The sequence below is a fragment of the Pseudoliparis swirei genome, chromosome 11, assembly GCF_029220125.1.
Source record: "Pseudoliparis swirei isolate HS2019 ecotype Mariana Trench chromosome 11, NWPU_hadal_v1, whole genome shotgun sequence".
NCBI classification, from domain to species: domain Eukaryota; kingdom Metazoa; phylum Chordata; class Actinopteri; order Perciformes; family Liparidae; genus Pseudoliparis; species Pseudoliparis swirei.
Genome location: NC_079398.1, coordinates 23761712 through 23784980, shown reverse-complemented (window position 1 = coordinate 23784980; position 23269 = coordinate 23761712). Strand labels below are relative to the sequence as shown.

At 42.1% G+C, this 23269-nt stretch overlaps 1 protein-coding gene and 1 long non-coding RNA gene across 2 annotated transcripts; both read left to right on the top strand.

The window, feature by feature from the left end:
• The first annotated feature begins 892 nt into the window (after positions 1-892).
• Positions 893-1739, top strand: LOC130201161 (uncharacterized). The gene is made up of 3 exons (XR_008833143.1): positions 893-1195; positions 1292-1379; positions 1599-1739. It is a non-coding gene; the product is annotated as an uncharacterized LOC130201161 (long non-coding RNA).
• Positions 1740-4236: 2497 nt separating this feature from the next.
• Positions 4237-23262, top strand: letm1 (leucine zipper-EF-hand containing transmembrane protein 1). Its single transcript, XM_056425893.1, has 13 exons — positions 4237-4538; positions 7750-7755; positions 9757-9814; positions 10749-11223; positions 16296-16439; positions 16750-16887; positions 17523-17726; positions 17814-17933; positions 19206-19337; positions 19697-19855; positions 20514-20612; positions 21584-21607; positions 23093-23262. The coding sequence occupies exons 1-13, from the start codon at positions 4460-4462 to the stop codon at positions 23243-23245; spliced, it is 1791 nt and encodes a 596-aa protein (XP_056281868.1). The 5' UTR covers positions 4237-4459; the 3' UTR covers positions 23246-23262.
• The last annotated feature ends 7 nt before the right edge of the window (positions 23263-23269 follow it).

Genomic DNA, 23269 nt, shown 5'->3' with positions numbered 1-23269 from the left:
AAAATTGCTACGTCACTTAAGTTTGAATAAATAAAAGGATAATATTGTTTATTGCCTTAGATAGTTTTTCACAAAAAATAGTATTCCTATATGTTAAACTCTTATATGTTCCTAAAAAAATATTTAAAGTAGATACAAGCCATCGATACCCAGCGGATATAGATGCTTGACACACACTGAAGTTACCCACAATACTTGCAGCTATGTTATATTTAAAGGGTGAGAGGCACCATCGGGTGACAGCTTCTTTTCAGTAGTAAGTATCGGTGGATGCTCTTACCTACTTTACTTAAAATGGATAATAACTGGGATCATTTCAATCTAAAGTGGAATAAATAAATTAAAAGATTTAAAAATAAACACAATGTATTCATTTTATTATATCTTCCAGATGAAACCAACCAGTACCTCCTATTTATGAAGCTGTGCCCTGCCATGTTCATATTTGATGTGAAAATTAATTATCAAAGTAATTATTGGCATATTCTTTTTTGCAATAATAGTCAGGATGAAATGGATTTGTTTATAGCAATGTTGGATGTAATTGTGTTTTGGTATCAATAAAGCACCTTAATTCGTTCAATATTTTACAAGTTGGATCGGGCAAAAACACACATTTCTGAATCTTTACTTTATCCATTCACAGTTTCCAAAAATTAATTTCAGAATATTCACAGAATCACACAATATAGCAACGTCGTGATTTGACTTCATATTAGTTCTCGAATTAATTTCATTGAAAAACATAAACATGTGCGTTAAACAACCACATTGCACCACCTCCCACCACTCGGGCTTTTATTTTATAAACGTCCCGGAAGTTGCTCGTCACCTTTCGCTCGTGAGCTGTTTAACAATCACAAACACAGCCTGACGTCACTCGGGAGCTCGGTGGGGTTAGCTGTCAACGACGTAGCCGGGAAGGGCATGATATGGAGCTACAGTTCCCGGTAGACAGTTATACATGCGTCGTAGCTTCTTAAAAGTACAAACGGGCTTTTCTAGGGGGTGTTTTCCATAAACCAGGTCCGCGGCTGTTTTTGTTTTCGACATCTTGAACTAACGAGCTAACCGGCTAGCTAGCTAGCTGTTAAAAAGGTAACTTCAAACAGCCTCATGGCGTTGATCCTGTTTACGAGGTCTCGGGCACCTTTAATGAAAACCTCCAGGTCGTTGAAGAGCGAGTTCAGGAAAGGTAAGGCGTCTATGTTCGTGTGTTACTCTCCTCGTCACTACCTGTTTATTATGTATTTATGGCCGAGACGTAACTTTATTAACGTAATCACATTAGCACCGAGAGGATTCGCGCATTTAACGTCGGACCGAGGCGGATGGGCCCTGTTTGGGTTTTCCGGGAAGATGGTGGGGGAAGACTCAAGGTGACAGTGTAACTGAGCATCACATATTCATGTTTTTAACCGCCTGCCATTCATTATTTTTAGTTAGGCTTCTGTGTTCCACGGAAGGTGTATCGTCATCACCTCTGGGCTCGAGGCCCTGCACCTTTTAGGGGTTTTTTTTCTCGTGAGAATTTTAAAAAGGCAGAAGACGGGATTTGGGATTCAGGTTATTTGAGGACAACGTCTGTTTATCTGCAGGCGAGCGCCCCCTTCCTCCTCCTGCAGTCTGCAGGACGCGCGTCGGCGGCGTCGTTCTGTTCCCGCCACAAGATACCCGGATGTAAAGCAAGATGGCTTTATTATTGTTCCATGTTGTGCTGAAGTGTGGAGCACAGTTTGATCTCGGTCGTCAAAGCAGAAATGTGTCCGTATTCATCCTGCAAAAGCGAAGGATTTAATTCAAACCGAATCAAAAGCTTGCGGGAAACTCAAACTATGCGGCCGACCAGCGCGAAAAATACTCACTTCCGATTGGTCGAGAGCTCAGCGGCTCCAACCCCGTCATTCAAAAAAAAAAAGAAATCAACCGCTGGAAGGAGCTGACCCCGGGGTTTCCATCTGTTTTCACATCATTCCGCCACTTTTTTTATGACTATATTATTTATTTTTTTATCGCAAGTGCTCCAAACGTACATACGCTATATGTTCATTTGTCTCTTAAAACAATAATGTAGTTCTGTCGAGTTCTGACTACTAATATACGCTATTAAATGCAATTGTTTTTGTATTTACATTAAAATCAGTTTCCCCTCAACTAGTTAAGCTCCAGCAGTTAGATAAAACGACGATATTCACACCCACGGCCAATACATCTCAACTTAATAACATTACGATACTAGTTGGATGATCTTCGAATTGAATGGGAGGGAGTACAGTAAAGTAAGTACATGATTTAACTTAGTTGCATGGAAAAGTCTGGAACTATGACTGAACCTATACCCTAAACCATAAATCAGTCCAAACAATCTCACGTTGGGCCACTTATTTTACGTTTTTACTGTTAATCAGGTGAAACAGTGACGACTCTGAATCACGGACCTTGCTAATGTAATATATATGGTCTTTGCAAGCAATAGTTGTGGTTACAATTCTGGTTCCTCTGAGGATGTGATGGCTGGTCATATTAACCAGAGCCCCAATGTGAGTTTAGGTCCTATATAGTTAATTTTAATCTGAATTTCAGTATCAGCATTGAATTCAAGTAAATACAATGCGTATAACACAATAGATTACACTGATGTACAGTGAAGTACAGTAAATTCAAACTGCAGCGGCACCTAAGGGTCGTGAGATCTGAAACTCATTTAAATAATACATGCCATTTCCTGCACACATTAGCGTTTCAAAATAAAAGCCACAATCCCTGATACAATATCACTGCTCTGAATGACAAAGTGCTGGAGACCCATTTTTATTCATAATTCTTTCTATGGAAATTCCAAGCATTGTTTTGCCTCCCGCTTACATTGTTAGGAATTCACAGTTGGAAGCTGCTTCTTGCCACCACAATGCGTTTGAGTGTTGATCGCAGTCTTATGTGTTGGCAGATGGCTGCTTAGGAGCTCCACTGGCTCAGTTGGGCTTCAGGGCCTTCTTCAGTTGTGGTAATGAGTGAGGGGCAAATTAAGCTCTTTCTTTGCTAACCAAGAGTATCCTGCTGGTTTGGGGATCATACAAATATGCTTCTCTAACTTTAACTTTTAAGACCAGTACTGAAGACGTGTGAGAAAATGCAATAACGAAAAGACAAAACCCTCATACTGTTATGTTCATAGTATTTGGTTTAGTTTGCTCTTCCTGTACTAATTTTCAAGTCTATTGAAGCATTTTACTCTCTAACCCAACATAATAACTGCATTGAAGATGAATTACATTTAATACAGTCATCTAGATGGGAATTAAACATTGATCGGAAAAACCCATATGTGCACAAAAATTGCTACATGTCACTTAAGTTTGAATAAATAAAAGGATAATATTGTTTATTGCCTTAGATAGTTTTTCACAAAAAATAGTATTCCTATATGTTAAACTCTTATATGTTCCTAAATATTAAATATAAATATTTAAAGTAGATACAAGCCATCGATACCCAGCAGATATAGATGCTTGACACACACTGAAGTTACCCACAATACTTGCAGCTATGTTATATTTAAAGGGTGAGAGGCACCATCGGGTGACAGCTTCTTTTCAGTAGTAAGTATCGGTGGATGCTCTTACCTACTTTACTTAAAATGGATAATAACTGGGATCATTTCAATCTAAAGTGGAATAAATAAATTAAAAGATTTAAAAATAAACACAATGTATTCATTTTTTTATATCTTCCAGATGAAACCAACCAGTACCTCCTATTTATGAAGCTGTGCCCTGCCATGTTCATATTTGATGTGAAAATTAATTATCAAAGTAATTATTGGCATATTCTTTTTTGCAATAATAGTCAGGATGAAATGGATTTGTTTATAGCAATGTTGGATGTAATTGTGTTTTGGTATCAATAAAGCACCTTAATTCGTTCAATATTTTACAAGTTGGATCGGGCAAAAACACACATTTCTGAATCTTTACTTTATCCATTCACAGTTTCCAAAAATTAATTTCTGAATATTCACAGAATCACACAATATAGCAACGTCGTGATTTGACTTCATATTAGTTCTCGAATTAATTTAATTGAAAAACATAAACATGTGCGTTAAACAACCACATTGCACCACCTCCCACCACTCGGGCTTTTATTTTATAAACGTCCCGGAAGTTGCTCGTCACCTTTCGCTCGCGAGCTGTTTAACAATCACAAACACAGCCTGACGTCACTCGGGAGCTCGGTGGGGTTAGCTGTCAACGACGTAGCCGGGAAGGGCATGATATGGAGCTACAGTTCCCGGTAGACAGTTATACATGCGTCGTAGCTTCTTAAAAGTACAAACGGGCTTTTCTAGGGGGTGTTTTCTATAAACCAGGTCCGCGGCTGTTTTTGTTTTCGACATCTTGAACTAACGAGCTAACCGGCTAGCTAGCTAGCTGTTAAAAAGGTAACTTCAAACAGCCTCATGGCGTTGATCCTGTTTACGAGGTCTCGGGCACCTTTAATGAAAACCTCCAGGTCGTTGAAGAGCGAGTTCAGGAAAGGTAAGGCGTCTATGTTCGTGTGTTACTCTCCTCGTCACTACCTGTTTATTATGTATTTATGGCCGAGACGTAACTTTATTAACGTAATCACATTAGCACCGAGAGGATTCGCGCATTTAACGTCGGACCGAGGCGGATGGGCCCTGTTTGGGTTTTCCGGGAAGATGGTGGGGGAAGACTCAAGGTGACAGTGTAACTGAGCATCACATATTCATGTTTTTAACCGCCTGCCATTCATTATTTTTAGTTAGGCTTCTGTGTTCCACGGAAGGTGTATCGTCATCACCTCTGGGCTCGAGGCTCTGCACCTTTTAGGGTTTTTTTTTCTCGTGAGAATTTTAAAAAGGCAGAAGACGGGATTTGGGATTCAGGTTATTTGAGGACAACGTCTGTTTATCTGCAGGCGAGCGCCCCCTTCCTCCTCCTGCAGTCTGCAGGACGCGCGTCGGCGGCGTCGTTCTGTTCCCGCCACAAGATACCCGGATGTAAAGCAAGATGGCTTTATTATTGTTCCATGTTGTGCTGAAGTGTGGAGCACAGTTTGATCTCGGTCGTCTGTTTATTGCCCATGCAGAGCCCAGTGAGGATGCTGTGGGGTTATCTCACCATTTAGATTATGCTGTAACAAAGGTTAGCATTTGAATTACAAGTATATGTCACAAAGAGAGAGCATTAATCCCAAACAGAGGGGAATAGAAGCTTTGTGTTATATCTGGCACCAGGTGACTAAAGGTATTTGTGCTACCTTTTTGTTGTGTTATCTGAGCTCAAAGCATTTCACAAATGCAAAAACACTTTCATTGTCTGACTTTGTCTAAACACGGAGTGGGCTATTCATTTGATGACGTGGTGTAGAGGACTGTAAGCGGCACATATTTAGTTTGAAATCAAAAGGAGTATTGACACCTTGTAATATTTGTAGGCATACATGTAGAATGTTTTTGTGGAATACGGTTTATACCAGGGTAGATGTCCCCTCAGTGTCTCTGGGTGGGTAAACGCGTGTGGAAAAATCATTTCTGCATTAGTGCAGCACCTTCATTTTTCAGGTAGTTTTTACCCACTGGCGAGACACACCATGACTGTTCTTTCCATTAATGGTTTCCTAATAAATCATGAGGAAATGACAAAAAAATTGCGTGGCAACATTGGGATGTAAAATCACATAACGGCTTAATATGATACACGGCTGCAGAGTTGGCGCTTTGGCAATAAAGGCGAACAAATTGCAAACGTATATAGATTACATATATATTTCTTTGTTGTTGTTTTGTGTGTGTGCAGGGTTCGTACGCTCATGGAAAACCTGGAAAAGTCATGGCATTTTAAAATGGTCATTTCCAGGCCTGAAAAAGTCATGGAAAAAACTTAAATCATAAAAGTTTTGGAAAAGTCATGGAAATGTGTTATAATCACGTGTTCATTCACGCCGAGTTTGAAATAATCAATTAAAGACGCTCAAAATATAAGCCGGCTCACGCTCTCAATACGCACAATTTTCTAAATTGTTCATGTTTATGCCGAGATTTAAGTTTGGTCATGGAAATTTGATTTTAAAGTCATGGAAAAGTCCTGGAAATCCACTGGTCAAAATGTGTACGAAACCTGTGTATGTGTCTCAGTGATTGGACAAGCCGCAGAATAAATAGTTTGTATAGTTTATGTCTGCGTGTCTCTCGTTGCTGTGTTAAAGCTGCGCGTATAAATAGAGGAGAGTCATAAAGGCAGTCGGCCAGACTGAGGCTGAGCTCTCGGCTTTGCGCTCAGCCTGTCAGACAAATTGTGTCACTTCCACAACGAAAAAGGTCGCCGCCTCTTTTAGCTCCACCTGAGACGGGCTAATCTCAACCGATTCTACCTTCACGTCCACGGTTATCTGAGCGCCATAACATGCCGACCAAGGTCCTGCGAGGTCAGAAGCAGTGAAGATCGCAGCATACAATAAAACTAGAGCGGGCACTCGGTAGAGTCATTACATTACATTATTACTTTAACTTACATTACAGTATAACATTAACTTACATTACATGTCATTACATTATTACATTAACTTACATTACACTAGATGTCATTCAGCAGACGCTTTTTTATCCAAAGCGACTTACAATCAGTGAATCAACCTAGAGTACAAAATCAGAACAACAAGAATACAGAAAGTAACATTTCTTCAAGAAAGTCGAACTACAAAAGTACCATAATAAGAGCTATTTAAGAGCCACTGAAGTACTAATCTGTGTTTTAGTCCAGATATAGTCTAACTAGAACGGGCACTCGGTAGAGCGCATACCTTCGCATATCACAAGATTGGGCATTGAATTATGAACATGTTGGCATTAGTTGCATGCCCATTGGATAGAAATTGACCGCGCTATGGTAAAAAGAAGATTTTGACCGTTTCATGACCTTGACCTTGACCTTTGACCCAATCGATCCCAAAATCTAATCAAATGGTCCCCGGATAATAACCAATCATCCCACCAAATTTCATGCGATTCGGTTTAAAACTTTTTTTGTTATGCGAATAACGCGCATACAAATAAATAAATGAATAAATAAATACACGGCGATCAAAACATAATCTTCCGCATTTTCAATGCGAAGGTAAAGATGTGTTTCTAGCTTCCAGTGAAGGTGTAGAGACTTCCTGCGGTGCTGACGTCAGTGGGGAGCTCGCTCCACACTGTTTACCTGACTCCGGGCCGCACGGCCACTGACAGAGAAAGAGCTTCAACAGGAAGCGGCGGCGGGTCACACGTGAGCTGGTGGTTGCAGCAGGTCAAGGTCACGCAGGCGTAGCTCAAGGTCAGACTTTGTGCAGTTTGAGTCGGGACCAGATCCAAAGACCAAATCGGCTACACATTAATATTTAATACAGAAGACTTTACGACTGCAATATGATGCTTACAAAGTGTGTTAGGATGTGTGCAGCCGGTTCAGAAGACAATGATTCATAAAATACCAGATACAATTGATCTAGATGACTAGGAACCTGGAAGTATGAGCACATATATCAAATGCAATGTTGCTCCCAAGTTTATTACCTTCGCATTGAAAATGCGGAAGTTCATGTTTTGAGCGCCGTGTATTAGTATGCATACGTGTTATTCGCATAAGTCAAAAAGTATTAAACCGAATCGCATGAAATTTGGTGGGATGATTGGTTATTATCCGGGGACCATTTGATTAGATTTTGGGATCGATCGGGTCAAAGGTCGAGGTCAAGGTCATGAAAAGGTCAACATCTTCTTTTTACCATAGCGCGGTCAATTTCTATCCAATTGGCATGCAACTAATGCCAACATGTTCATAATTCAATGCCCAATCTTGTGATATGAGAAGGTATGCACTCTACTGAGTGCCCGTTCTAGTTTAACATGTTTCTTCTCTGTGGCAAGGGCTTCAGAATACAGGGTGTTTTATATATTTATATGTGTGTCTGTGTTTGTATTTGTGTGTATGTGTGTATATATATGTGTGAGTGTGTATATATGTGTAGAGCTGTACTGAATGCAATTTATTTTCTCAAAGCTCCTATTTTTTTAATTGTATGTAGCTTCAAATGTCATGCTTCTAATGTTTCTAAGACTTCTTCATCCTTAAAGTAAGATTTCTTTCATTCTCCAGAGTATCTTCATTGTGATCTCTACTAGTTGTTCAACCAGAATTACAAAATGATCTCCCTAATGTGACAAAGCTTGGACTGATGGAGGCGCGAATGTTAAAACCCAAACCGTAAACCCCCCAAGAGGATCAGAGGCTGCTTTTGGACGTAGGCCAGGTGGGGTCGGGTGGGGTCAGGTGGGTGTAGTTGGTAATCTACTGTATTTCCAGGCTGTTCTTTCTGTGCTGCAGTCGCTGACCTTTCAGCTACAAAGGTGACGCCGTTCCAGTGAAGTCTGTGTCCTCTGTGCCGGCCGCGGTCGGCCACGTTCAACCAGGCCTTGCTGGATTGACTCCAGCGTGCCGTGTGAGAGCCAACGGAGAGGCGGGGCTAGGCCGTGTGCTCCGACGTGATTGGTCGGAAGCGTCTCACCGCTCCGCCTTCGGTCTCCACGTGTGTCACGCCGTCGGCGGCCTCTGGGGTTCGGGAGCCTCGCTGTCGGCCTCCCGGTCCTCACAATGCTGCACACAGATTAGTGTGAAGACAAATACGCAGAGATCTGTACAGATTGCATCCACTGCAACATGTTGTCAGATATATTAAGTACAGCAATGATAATAATAATAACTTTATTTATATAGCACCTTTTCAAAACAATGTTTACAAAGTGCTCCACAGAGAGTCAAAGCAAAACAGGTGGAATAGCAAGAAACCAATATTACATTTAAAAGGATATATTAAAATAAAAAATACAATGGAAAATAAATCAAATACAAACCAAATAAATTAAAAACAGACAAACTAAATTAGGGGAACCAAAGTTCTGCATAAAAAGATGAGATCACTTAAAAGCTGTTCTTTAAAAATGGGTTTTAAGAAGTGATTTAAAATGATAATCTCTGGATGTAGAAACATAAACGAGAGAAAATAATTCATTCCAAAGACCTGGAAGGGATCGTTTGAATGTTTTTGATGACTTCGTGAATCCCTCTGGTTGAAGTCGCCTAACGTCTATAAAAGGTTTTGGTGAAGCCTGAGGCGAGACTGCAGCCGACTGTTGGTTCTACATTCGTAGAAACACTGAGGAGTGGCTTCACTCCACATCATGTCGATGAATCACCAGATAACGGGCCGTGTGGTTAGTTTAGAAATGGAGCCGCATTCATGTCACACGTCAAACGGGTGGAAAGCGTCTGAATGCTCGTTTTCTCACCAACAGAGATTGACGATATCCCTGAGAACTCTGTGTGTGTGTGTGCGTGTTGGTGTGGGGGTGTGTGTGTGTGTTGGTGTGTGTGTGTTGGTGTGTGTGTGTGTGCGTGTTGGTGCGTGCGTGTTGGTGTGTGTGTGTTGGTATGTGCGTATTTGTGTGTGTGTGGGTGTGTGTGTGTGTTGGTGTGTGCGTGTTGGTGTGTGCGTATTTGTGTGTGTGTGTGCGTGTTGGTGTGTGTGTTGGTGTGTGCGTGTGTGTGTGTTGGTGTGTGTGTGTGTGGTGTTGTGTGTGCGTGTTGGTGTGTGTGTGTGTGTGTGTGTGTGCGTCCCCCGTGTGTCTCGTAGCTGTTGTGCAGAACACAGCGGCTCATGTTTGTTTGCTTTTGTTTTCTTCTTCCTTCTCAGGGAAGCTACAAGATGGATCCTGTTTCAACTGCACAGCTCTCAGACTCTCCAGTCAAACGTAAGCCAATCACACGCGGGGGCTTCTTCAGTGTCTATATTTCTATATTATATGAAGACGTAAGACTTTATAAAGTGTGCGGTACAATATAACAATTACTGACTTGAATCCTGTTTCAGAGGTTTTTAAAACTTGAAATGATTCCTTGGACTTTTGCTCATTTCAACTCCTTGTGTTCCGCCACCTCGTCGACCTTTACTTTCCCAAACAGCATTTTCCAGATTATATCTTTAAATTTTTGTAATTTTTTTTTACGATGTAAAAAAGAACGGCCTCCTTTTACACATCTGCCTTTTCTGCACACATTTTACTGACGCAAATAAATAAATCTCTATATATTTAACTTAATGAAACATGCAGACAGGCTTCTTTTATAAATTTGAGGGAGTACTATGATTTATTTTCTTCTTATATCTATTTTTGCAAAAAGTATTTACCAGAATTTTGTTCATCAATATCCAGATTTATGAAATGTTTTTATTCTGTCTGACAAAGATTTAACTTATTGCTCCTTGAAATATATGTAACTAGAACGGGCTCTCGGTAGAGCGCATACCTTCACATATCACAAGATTGGGCATTGAAATATGAACATTTTGGCATTAGTTGCATGCCAATTGGATTCAAATTGACCGCGCTATAGTAAAAAGAAGATTTTGACCTTTTCATGACCTTGGCCTTTGACCCGATCGATCCCAAAATCGAATCAAATGGTCCCCGGATAATAACCAATCATCCCACCAAATTACATGTGATTCGGTTTAATACTTTTTGAATTATGCGAGGAACACGCATATAAATAAATAAATAAATACACGGCGATCAAAACATAACCTTCCGCATTTTCAATGCAAAGGTAATAATAGGGTGTTATTTGTTATGGTTGATATTGTATTTCAATAAACTGTATTTCAATGTTTTATTTTTCCCTCAGACGACTTGGCAGTTTCGCCCAGGTGTCTTCACTCGGGTCCTCCATCCCCTCACCAGGTGGATATGTGGGAGCCAACCAGAGCCCAGACACACGGCGCCGATACTGTATGCTGGGGGCCTCTTCTTCAGCGTACCCCGCGGTCACGATGGGGGCCCGCTGGACGATAGCGCGACCGCAGGCCGTAGCCGGCGTTCGCTGGATACACGCCTCGGGGAGGAGGTGGGACGACTCCAAGGTGGAGAAGTCGCTGCGTTCGTTAAAGGACAAGAAGAAGAAGCTGGAGGAAGGAGGGCCGGTGTACAGCCCGACGCTGGACGTGAAGCCCGTGAGGAGGACGGTCAAACAGTGGGTCGTAGACGAGGTCAAGCATTACTACCACGGCTTCAGGCTGCTGTGGATCGACACGACCATCGCGGGGCGAATGCTGTGGAGGGTGTTGAACGGACAGCCGCTGTCCCGCCGCGAGAGGAGACAGGTGAGGTCTGCAGGGGGAAGGAGAGATCTCCTGTTGCCGTGAAAGGTTTCTCTGGAGGGCCAAACTCTGTTTGATGGATGGAATAATGGTTTGATTTCATTAGGACATGCTTTCATGCATTCATACACGCATTACAAAAACAGTGTTCCACGATTGGGTTGTGAGCAGCCTGACACTCAGAGTATTGAAAGTGAAAATATTTGTATTGCAGGGTGGATGCTCTTCTTGGGGGGGGGGGGGGGCTTTGGACGTGCAGCCTCTTGTCTTTTAGCGCAACATCATGCATGCTGTCATCAGTTGCATGTGTGAGACTTTTTCAGGGTTTTTGTCTAAAAATGAGGCGGCTAAAAAGATTTCTTAAAAGACATCCACCGATGGTGCTTTTAAAGTAACATGATGCAACAATTGTACCTTAAAATAACAGCTTGAAAAGAATTGTGCCGCTACAATGACTTTTAAGATGGCGATTTGCCATCGGGGATCTGTGGGGAAATAACTCCGCTATGTAGGATTCTGGGGCCGCCCGATCCGGGGCGGATGGACTTCGACCTGCTTTCTGGCAGTGATTACGCAATGTCATATAGTGGCAGTCCACGCTCGCAGCTCCAGTATAAGGGTGAAGCAAGCGAAGTCTCTTGTAGTGAATTACACGTTCCAATGTAAATTATGAATATGTAGCTTTTTGGTGTCAACAATATTGTATTCGATCACACGTACTCCACATTCAAACATTTAGAAAACAACGTATAGAGGCTGAAAACGCGATCGGTATTTCATCGAAACTAAATGTTGTCGTTCTTCTGGTTATGTTAGCATTCATCTCCGATATCACAATTAACAAAACTATGCAGTCATATTTATGTAAAATCTTTGAATATTCTTACCTTATCGGTTGACATCATTTCTTGGTTTCTGACTTCGTCTGGTCATCAATACAAGTGTATGCGAGGCTGCATCTATCGTAACTGGGTATTTACGACACTGAAGTAAACGTTAAATACCTCAAACTGAAGGGGGCGCTAAAAGGGAAAAACTCCATTCTGGGGCTTTAAAACATTTCATTTAGCTGATATTAGCGTAACCAGCCAGCTAGCTGCAGAGGCAACATGCTGTGTCACAAATTGCCTGTTTTTGTCTATATCGCTGTCCAAAATCAAGGATCCATGTTTTGGGAACTAACCAAGAGTTTCAAATGAAGAATTTGTCACGGTGACTGTTGTAAACCGCATAATGTGAGACGTGTGGGATCTGAAGGCTTGACGAGTGTAGCTACAGTAACTAAGGGGGTCGGGCTGAGCAAACTTAAATCACGGGTTCATTTTGACCACGTCTGGAAAGAAAACATACTCTTCCGTTTGTCTTTTTAGCGGAAACCATTCAATGGTCCGTCCAATTACCACAAATTATATTTAAACATGAATAGAGTTCAACTTTGTGTCCAGCCGGTGTTTTTTCCCCGTCTGACTCGAGTTTCTAGAGTGGATACCCAGCATGAGGGATCACAGGTGAGCATGTGCATGGCTTCAGTCCGTGTTCTGTAATGTTTAACCTGCAGCTTCCAACCCGAATGCGATCAGTTATAGAAACTGGCGGCACACTGAGTGTCTGCTGGCCAGGCGCTCAGCAGATTGTGATTTCAAGCTCTTCAAGAAAAAGCTCCATGTTTTGCGTCTTTAAATAACCGAGTCAATAACTTCTCAGTTAAAAGTGAAAATGTGCCTTTTCATGCGTCTGTCAAATCTGTGTTGCCGGTGGATATAGTCGATTAAATAAAAGCCTCAGTGACGGAGCCAGAAAGCTGAGCTCTGCTGCAGAATGAGGCCCAGGTGGACGAGCGGGAACACTCCGCCTGCTCGGGCGACATCGCTCCGGCCGAGGAAGTCGTTCAACAGACGACGAAACATTGTCGATTCTTCTTCTCCAAAATAGGTTTGCGTAACCGAGAATGTGAAATCGAATGTTAAATCATGAAATGTCACGTTAAAAAGTGCAGAAATGTCATTTCTGTTTTTTTAATTTCGCTTTTTATTTGTTTACATTTGTTTTAGGTTGATGTTGCACGGGTTATAATCTGAGTGTAATTTGATTTCAATCGATTCAATTCAAGAACACGGTTTTAAATTAACTCGTTCAAAGCAAAACGCATAATTCACACTGTTTAGTTGAAACGTATTCAGGATTTAACGACTATTAAAAACAGAAGTAAAAAAAAAGCCTTGTGAAACACATGTTCTGGTGGCCCTGAATGCTCCTGCAGTCTCTCTGCAGCCGTCGAATGCAGGAGCTGGCGCTCCCGTTCCCGGGAAGAGGAGCCGGTCGGTACGCGCTGAAGCCCCAACAGAACAGGACTTCATGGAAATAATTAGCATTGCTGCTGCACAACTGCTTTTGCTATTCAATTAGCAAAAAGGAGTGAAAAAACACAACAAAAACAACGACAAATACCTTTTTTAATGATGGTGGTTTATCGGCCGACGGGGCTGATGGAAGTTATTCTATATGATATTCACACTGAGCATCTTGGCCATGGGGTTTTAGCTCCACGTTTATATTTGTATTTGATTTGCTTATCTCGAGCCACATGAGAGCGTTATGCGTCGACCTTTATGTCGTCTTTAACATGGAGAACGCACGGGGTCGGGTGGTCTGAGTGTGGAACACGGACAGCGGTATGTGTACAATGTCGTTTCACTGTTCCTCTGGGATAGAAGAACTGAAACCGGTCACTAGGCAGATGATGGACATCAGGCTCCGGATGGCGTGAACTAAGTTTAACGGCAAGAAGTGGAAACAAACGATCGAGACTCAGGGTCGTGGGTTTCGTGGTGATCCGGGCTCAACAGGAAGCAGCTGGAAGAACCCGGGTCAAGACCAAAGAGGACGATGTTTCCCCAGAACAGAGTCTTAGTCCCAGAATCAGCCAATCAGCTCCTCTCAAAGGTAGTTCAGCCTCTAACACCTTCCTGTTGGATAAAAGTCCCGCTATCAAAATGGAGGTCAAACGTCACTTCTGGTCAAGTATTTTCACAATAAAAGTCCCGTCTGTTATTATCTGCATTAAAATCACTTCACGGCTTCAACCGGCTTCGACAATCTGAAATACTAACTAACATTCACTCTCATGAACATACATTAATTCTTGCTATTTACATTAATCATTTTCATAGAGTAAACAGTCCCCTTATGCTTCATAACACATTAACAACAATATCAATATTCTCCCTAATATTTCCTATTATAATATCTTTCTATATGTATTAATTTAAAGCTCAAGACTACAGAATCAAAATAAACTATTACAACCTAACAGGGACGTGATGTCAGTGAGGGCCTCTCATGCCCAACAGTAATTTCCCTGTGACCTTCTTTTAGAAGATCACCATTAAAGCTCCAGGATGAGACGACACGTATTTGTATCGGTGATCATTTCGGAAGATTAATGAGAAATTGAGTTACAAGATTTATGATTATCTAGTCAGATTTAGAATGTGAATCTCCTTAATCTGTCTGACGCAATAATGAAATTCTGTTTAATCCAGTTTTAAATGAGTCACACGGAAATAGTCGATTGACAGTTCCAGTAGATATCACAATTTGGAAATTAATGAAAAAAATATATATACTTTTCGAGATCACACTAACTGCATTACATCAGATTCAACTCTCCAAACATGTAAAACAAAAGCTTAACCCCCCCAAGTCACAGGAGGAAAAAGGCCTTCCGCTCAGCGCCTATAGCTGCTGCTCTGAGCCGATGACATCACAGCTCCCTCTTTCATGAAACCCATCTGCACCTTTTCAAATGCAGCTGTCCCCGAGTCAATCCACGCCCCATTCATCTAACCTGCTAACCTGGCTTCGCCTCAATAATCTCCTCCTTTCATATTCACTTGCGACACTCAAGCCTCCTTTATAAGGCTCCTTCTTTTTTAATCTGCCCTCCCCCCTCCTCGTCCTCGATGTGGAACTCTGGGAGATGATATACATGTCAATGGGGCTGCGGACAAAGGCCTTTTCACTCCCGCTGGCCTAAATCCTTCACCCGACTGGTCCTGTGACATGCAGGTGGAGAAGGGTGGAGAGAGAAGGGCTCGTGTTCTGGCCTTCTCCCCTCGGGGACATTTCTGTAGACGGCGGGTTGGGGATTGTGTCCCCGGTCTTTGGGTCAGAAAGCCGCGGCCGGACAGCCGTTCGATGAGGCCGGCCGGTGTTCGCCCGTTCCCTCTTCGCTCTGAGGATCGTTCAGGTCGGTGCAGAACAAACGTGCTGCCTGTTGGCCTCAGGAGAGCACGTTCTGGGGCAGAATGTTCACTTTGGTCCACGGCTCCACGCAACAAAAAAAATGAAAACCGCACCAGTGAATTAGGCGGTTTCTGTTGCCGTGGAGATGTATGGGCACGGGGTTAAAGCGCTGACTGCTGAAGCTCGAGGGATTGAGCGGCCGATTGTATGCAGAGACAAAGGAAGAGGTGAACATTCTCACATGGTGACTTTTCCTCTCGCTGCCGCTCCCTGCTGGCGGCAGAGACGCACTGCAGCCTGGTGGGCTACGAACGCATCACATTACATCACAGGTGTCAAACACAAGGCCCGCGGGCCAAATCCGGCCCGCCACATCATTTGATGTGGCCCCTGACGACTTGAAAGACATTTGATTACCTTTTCTTTAAGAAATCCAAGACGAATATCCTGTGCTTTTATTTTTGAAGGTTTCAAATTAAATGGATTTATGTTATAATATTAAAGAAATGTTATGTACAATATTTCTACACTCAAATAAACAATAATCAAATGCAAAGAGAGTTATTTAGCAATATTTGTGAGTACTTTATACAGTGTTACAGTTACAACCGGCCCTTTGAGGGCAGGCATGATGCTGGTGTGGCCCTCGGGGAAAATGAGTGTGACGCCCCTGCATTACATGAACGCTGCGCTACTTGATCACAAGCAGACCAACGGCATCAGTTTATTATTACCAACCACCGGCATTTAAGATAACCACCGTTTTCACAAATTCTCATATTTAAGAATTGTCCAGTCTAATTCTAAAATGTGTTTCATCCTCTCCCCAGTTCCTCAGAACGTGTGCCGACCTCTTCAGACTCCTTCCCTTCCTGGTGTTCATCATCGTCCCCTTCATGGAGTTCCTGCTCCCCGTGGCTCTGAAACTCTTCCCCAACATGCTGCCGTCCACCTTCGAGACAAAGTCGAAGAAGGTGATCTAAATATTTTGGCTGCGGCTGCACGATGCAGACGAGATGCATGAACTCGATGCTGTTAATTAGAACGTTTCTTTGAAGCGGTTGAAAGCTGTAGCCCAGTTTTAGGTCCACATTGCAGCTCGAGTAAAGCTTCAAACTAACGATTATTTTCATCAACCATCAATCTGCTGATTATCTTCTGGATTAATGGGTCAGCCCAAAGCCATTTACTGAAATTACTCGTTTTATTTACCCCCTCCATATATTGATTATAACAAATGTCCTTTGTCAGAATTATCATGAAGAGTTGTCTCTATTGTTTCAGGAGGAGAGGTTGAAAACGGAGCTGCGAGTGAAACTGGAGATGGCCAAGTTCTTGCAGGACACCATCGAGGAGATCGCTCTGCGGAACAAGGCGGTCCAGGGGAACGCCACGGAGGAGTTCTCCACCTTCTTCCAGAAGGTCAGTGTTTCGCTGAGGCACGGCCTCATGAAACGAGTGAAGACGGGCTCAGTGCTGCCCTCTGGTGGTCAAAACAACGAACGTTTTGTTCTAAAATAGTGTAAAACTCGACCGTTCAGCCTTCATTCTGATGTCTTTGTTCCAAACAGTTAAAAGAAAAGCTGCATAAGATCAAACTTGATTAATTTGGGTAAATGTACATAATTTGTTATTGCTTTTCTCTTTTGCAATGTTGTTGATATAACTCCTTTACACTTTATATTTGTTAGATTTATGTGTTTAAAAAACAAACATTTTAATGTTTAAAGAAAATTGTTGAGCACAAGAATTTCTGATCGCTTTTCCCCCCCGAGAAAAATCTTTGTGTAGCAGTCGCATTGCAAGCTATGAAAGAGTGTAAATGTATACAATATACATATATGCACTCTTTCCTAGCTTGCGTTTAGTCTAAATTAAAGATTTAGTCCAAATCAAACAAAAGTGTAAATATATTAAAGTTCTCAATATTTCGGACCATGTAACGAGGGCAGAAAACGCGTTAATAAATCCCTCACGGTTTAAGTTTTTAAAGACCGATATCTCTGCATGACTTGCCTCGTCCAGAATGCGTTACAAGTCCTTTGTCACCTGCGTAGATCCGGGACTCCGGAGAACGTCCCAGCAACGAGCAGATCATCCGGTTCTCCAAACTGTTCGAGGACGAGCTGACTCTGGACAACCTGACGCGACCTCAGCTGGTGGCTCTCTGCCGTCTCCTGGAGCTCCAGTCCATCGGGACCAACAACTTCCTCCGCTTCCAGCTCATCATGAAGCTGAGGACCATCCGTGCAGATGACAAGGTACGAGCCTTGTAGTTCCCTGCACGCGTCGGACCTGATTCAGCCGCGGACCGTCAGAAGCTCAGTGTGCGCTCTGTGGATTCCCAGCTGATCGCGGATGAAGGCGTGGCGAGTCTGAACGTGAACGAGGTGCAGGCGGCCTGTCGCGCCAGAGGGATGAGGTCTCTCGGGGTCACAGAGGATCGACTGAGAGAGCAACTCATCCAGGTAACCACGGCGACCGGAGAGGGAGGATACTTTCAGGATTCAACCCTCTGGCACCTAAACGTTCATGTCTCCTCAGTTACTGAACTTAAATGTTCTAGTCTTAAGATAGTCTCATTAAGTACTTCTTAAAGCCCATTTTTAAAGAACAGCTTTTACGTGATCTCGTCCTTTTATGCAGAACTTTGGTTCCCCTAATTTAGTTTGTCTGTTTAAAAAAATTTTTTATTCAAATTCTAATATACAGGACTGTCTCAGAAAATTAGAATATTGTGATAAAGTTCTTTATTTTCTGTAATGCAATTAAAAAAACAAAAATGTCATGCATTCTGGATTCATTACAAATCAACTGAAATATTGCAAGCCTTTTATTCTTTTAATATTGCTGATTATGGCTTACAGCTTAAGAAAACTCTAAAATCCTATCTCATAAAATTTTAATATTTCCTCAGACCAAGTAAAAAAAAGATTTATAACAGCTGAGTGTTTGTCAAGGCTCAGGAAACCCTTGCAGGTGTTTCGAGTTAATTAGACAATTCAAGTGATTTGTTTAATACCCTACTAGTATACTTTTTCATGATATTCTAATATTTAGAGATAGGATATTTGAGTTTTCTTAAGCTGTAAGCCATAATCAGCAATATTATAAGAATAAAAGGCTTGCAATATTTCAGTTGATTTGTAATGAATCCAGAATGCATGACATTTTTGTTTTTTTAATTGCATTACAGAAAATAAAGAACTTCATCACAATATTCTAATTTTCTGAGACAGTCCTGTATATATATTTTTTAAATAAATGTTATATTTGTTTCTTACTATTCCATTTGTTTTGCCTTGACTCTCTGTAGAGCACTTTGTAAACATTGTTTTTAAAGGTGCTATATAAATAAAGTTATTATTATTATTGTCCACACATTATTTTTGGTGTGTTATTTAAATCTTCACTGTTAAATGTCATTGATGAAGTTTAACAGACTAGATTTGATTGATATTGCAGAGTTATCTGAAAGAGGATAATAACATTTTAAATTGGATTGCGTTCGGTCATAAAGTATATGCTTTTATGAACAAATTAAAAAGTAAGGTGACCGTCCTAAATCTAATCTAATCTAGTTGTGGTCTGAGAAGAATCTGAATCTAACTCGATATTTTTCTATTCTCTCGTTCACGGAGGTTACATAGACTCAAACGGTACTTTTATAGACCTTTAAGGAGATTTGAAATGGTCCTATTGTCCATGTTGGATCACATACTCCTGTTATTCTCTTCTAGTGGCTGGAGCTCCACCTGAAGCAGCAGATCCCCACCTCCCTGCTACTGCTGTCTCGAGCCATGTTCCTCCCCGACACCCTTTCCCCCGCCGACCAGCTGAAGACCACGCTGCAGACGCTGCCCGAGATGGTGGTACGTTAAAGGGAAGTGGAGTTGTCCGATGTCCTCATCCAGTCGGGTTGTTAACTCCGCTAGATGGTGGTCGTTGCGTCTCCAGTTTGGAGAAGCAGGAGGACCAGCATGAGAGCGAAGCTATGAACTGCTGTGGACGTATTTTAGACGCCGAAAAAGAAACATCTACGCTCTACTTGGAATATTTCCCCTGCTTTACCTCGCTGCCAGTCGGCCCTTTCTGACGGGTTACATCCATCGATGTTGTCTCCTCAAAGCCTCAAGACTGTCTAGCTCAGCTCTGGGCATTTAGGATTTTCTTTGTGGATAATGTTTTTTTATAAAAAGATATATTTTAGTACTATCCTCCTCTTTCCCAGACGAAGGAGGCCCAGCTCATGGTGGCAGAGATGGCTCTCTCCAAAGTGGACAATAAGGCCAAACTGGAGTCTACGCTAAAGGAGGAGGCGACCATACGCCAGGACAACAAGGACAGGGAGATGGAGCGGTTGGCGGACGCTGCAGAGAAGGCTGCCCGGGTAACAGAGCGACGATACGGAGTAATGTGTAACCGGGTGTTGGAACGGGTTCTCAGCCTGATGAACCGGTTTTCCACACCAGCTCAGGAGGGGTTTATTTGTGAAAACTTCAACTAAACAAATGTGGTTGTAGCGGCCATTTGTCGTACGAAATCAAACAAAACTATAAGTCAAACCGCCACTGATGCTCCGTGGGTTTCGGTGTTGACGCATGCAAAAGAAAGTACTGTCCATTTCCGCCTGTTATCATTTTGATAATTTATTTCTTAAACCAAAAAATAAAGAACAAACTCAACGCTGACACTCTTCACTGATGCTGTGGTAAAAAACCATCGGCCACCCAGGTGCATGCTGGTCCTGTGCCTACCCACCTCTACATGTAACCACAGGTGCCCCGTGTTACCCAATCAGTGAACCTACAACTAAATATATTAAACTAAACTACAACTATCATAAGAAACAACTAACATATCAAAATATAACCTAAATAAGCAATAAATAATCAATATTACTTTACAAGAAAACCTAAATACAAATGTCAAATTAAATAGCTCCAAAAGTGGCGTTTGCACAATATAATCCTCTTTATTATAAGACTTCCTCCCCTTTCTTGCCTTTTGGTTCACGATTCCTTTACCTGTGTCTCCGTCCTCTACAGGAGGGCGAGTTGGAGTTGGAAGCAGAGTCGGTCAAAGCTGACATGGCTGCTCATTCAGAGACGCTGAGGGACACGGCGCCGGTCATAGAAGGGCTCAAGGTAACGTCTCAGGCGGCGGGGTCAGTAGGTTGGTGTCCAAGGTCTCGACAAGCAGGATCTGTAGGTTGTGTAAGCACAGCATTCATAGTTAGCCCCTCCTCCCCAGCTCAACACGGGATTAGGGTTCAACCTTAAGGTGTGTTCACACCAAAAGCGAAACTATTTTTTTTCATTTTAAATATTTCAACTTTGAGGTGTCATCTCGCAACTCGGGCCAATCGGCTCTTGAGTTCTCTCTCGTAGCTGGAAGCGGAAGTCTTTCAGACGTAACGGTGACTTCATCGGTGAAAGTGACCGAGCTGAGTGAGCCTACGGGTGATGTCATCATATAATATGATATTAATGTCATGAACCCAAACACGAGGGCGTTAGTGTGTGGGACGTCCACAACAAGTATAAAGCAGAACTAGTGGTTAGTTATTCTGGTGGATGGAGGAGATGATAACGGTCTTTACGGAGACGAGACACAGAGATAAGCCCCGCCTCGCGGAGCGCTCGACGCTCATGGCGAGAACAGCGAACGGTCGGCGAGTAAACTCACGCGTTTTGGGCGACGCGAAAAATCGCTTGGCTTTTGGTGTGAACGCACCTTTAGATCCCTCTTGTTTTGGAATGAGCCTCACGATATTTGGATTTTCCCGTGTTTGCCATTGTCGCATTGAGTGCTCACGATCTTATCTTATCACCTCATCTGTACGTAGTTATTGTTCCTCCTCATTGAGCCGTGAGTTCTGCTCATTTACATTTAAATTCACATTCAGTTGTAATTTGGAAATGAAAGTTTCTGGTAAGCTTTTAAAGAGAAATCAACAACCTTTGTTCCCTGAAGCTGTGTTTTTACATGACCTCAATGATTTAAATGTCTGTTTCTTGTTTACTGATTTATAACCAACACTGTCATTTATCTGTCACTCACCTGTTGCCTTTCGTTTGATCACGTCTGCGCCTTCGGCACCGCGCAATTTGAACAGTGGCAGAGATTCCCGCGGCCCCAGGTTAGGTTTGACGATGTCTCTCCTCCCAAAAGACCCTCACAGCTTCACCAGTGTCTCCCCGCACGCACACTATCTGTTTTTTCTCTGAGCAGACCCCCCAGATGAGGGTGAAACAGGACTTGCATATGATTCTGGCATAATAAAAATGTAAAAAAAGTCAGACAGCCAGATTGATCCAAGGTTCAGCAAGAGAGATACACTACCGTTCAAAAGTTTGGGGTCATCCAGACAATTTTGTGTCTTCCATGAAAACTCACTTTTATTTATCAAATGAATTGAACATTTCATAGAACATATAGTCAAGACATTGACAAGGTTAGAAATAATGATTCATATTTGAAGTATTAATTTTGTTCTTCAAACTTCAAGCTCAAAGGAAGACCAGTTGTATAGCTTATATCACCAGTATAACTGTTTTCAGCTGTGCTAACATAATTGCACAAGGGTTTTCTAATCAGATATTAGTCTTCTAAGGCGATTAGCAAACACAATGTACCATTAGAACACTGGAGTGATCGTTGATGGAAATGGGCCTCTATACACCTATGGAGATATTTCATTAGAAACCAGACGTTTCCACCTAGAATAGTCATTTACCACATTAACAATGTATAGAGTGTATTTTCGATTAATGTTATCTTTATTGAAAAAACAGTGCTTTTCTTTGAAAAATAAAGACATTTCTAAGTGACCCCAAACTTTTGAACGGTAGTGTAACTCCGAGTTCCTCCAGTAGCTCCAACATGTGAGGTTTACTGGCTCGGTGAGATGAATGTTGACAGATGTGAGGGCAAAACACAAACGCTCAAATTCAGCTTTATGTTTTCTTAAGTTGGGTGGATAGAGTCCAGACCAATCACAGTTCTAAGGACTGGAATCTCATGATATTATTATTATCTTTTCGTTTTTCTAATTGTAAGTCACTTTGGCTAAAAGCGTCAGCTTAATGATATGTAATGTAATTCACTAGAATCTGATATTTTTGACCATTTAAGCCTAAAATATAGGCTTCTATGTTGCTCTGAAGAAATCTTAAATAGGATTTGCAAATTCTGTTTCGACCACATCTATCAGGACTTCTCCTCTTTTCCTCATCCATCCTTCCTGGCGATGTCACTGACCAAGTTGAACCTTTCACCTCTCTAACTAATCGCTTTTATAGCTCCACAGAGTTCTCTTCAGGGTAATGGGGAGTATCCCAGCGTCCTCTAAAGCTTCCCCTCTTTTACCCTCTGTGTGTTTGAGTTGGTCTCTTATTTGGGTTTGTATTAAATGCACATGTGCTACTTGTTTGGTTCACAGACTTTTTGACTTCGTTTTTATCATTTGGTATCTGAGAAGTATTCTGTGAATCAGTTTTAATTTAGTCTGCATGTAAGAACATATTGTATGTTTCAAAAGGACATTTTAATAGAAGTTTTAAACCAAGGGGTGGATGTTGTTCCTGACTTTTTATTTTCATTCATCGTGTGTTTCGTGTTCCAGGGCGAGGAGATCACCAAAGAGGGGATCGACCTGTTGAGCGACGCGTGCTCGAAGCTGAAGGAGCAGAAGAGGCTGCTGACCCTGGAGAAAGAAGAGCTCGAAGAACTGAAGGACGACGTCCAGGAATACAACGAGGTGCCCGACCCGTCGTAGAAACAGAGACGAGGCGTGTCGTTG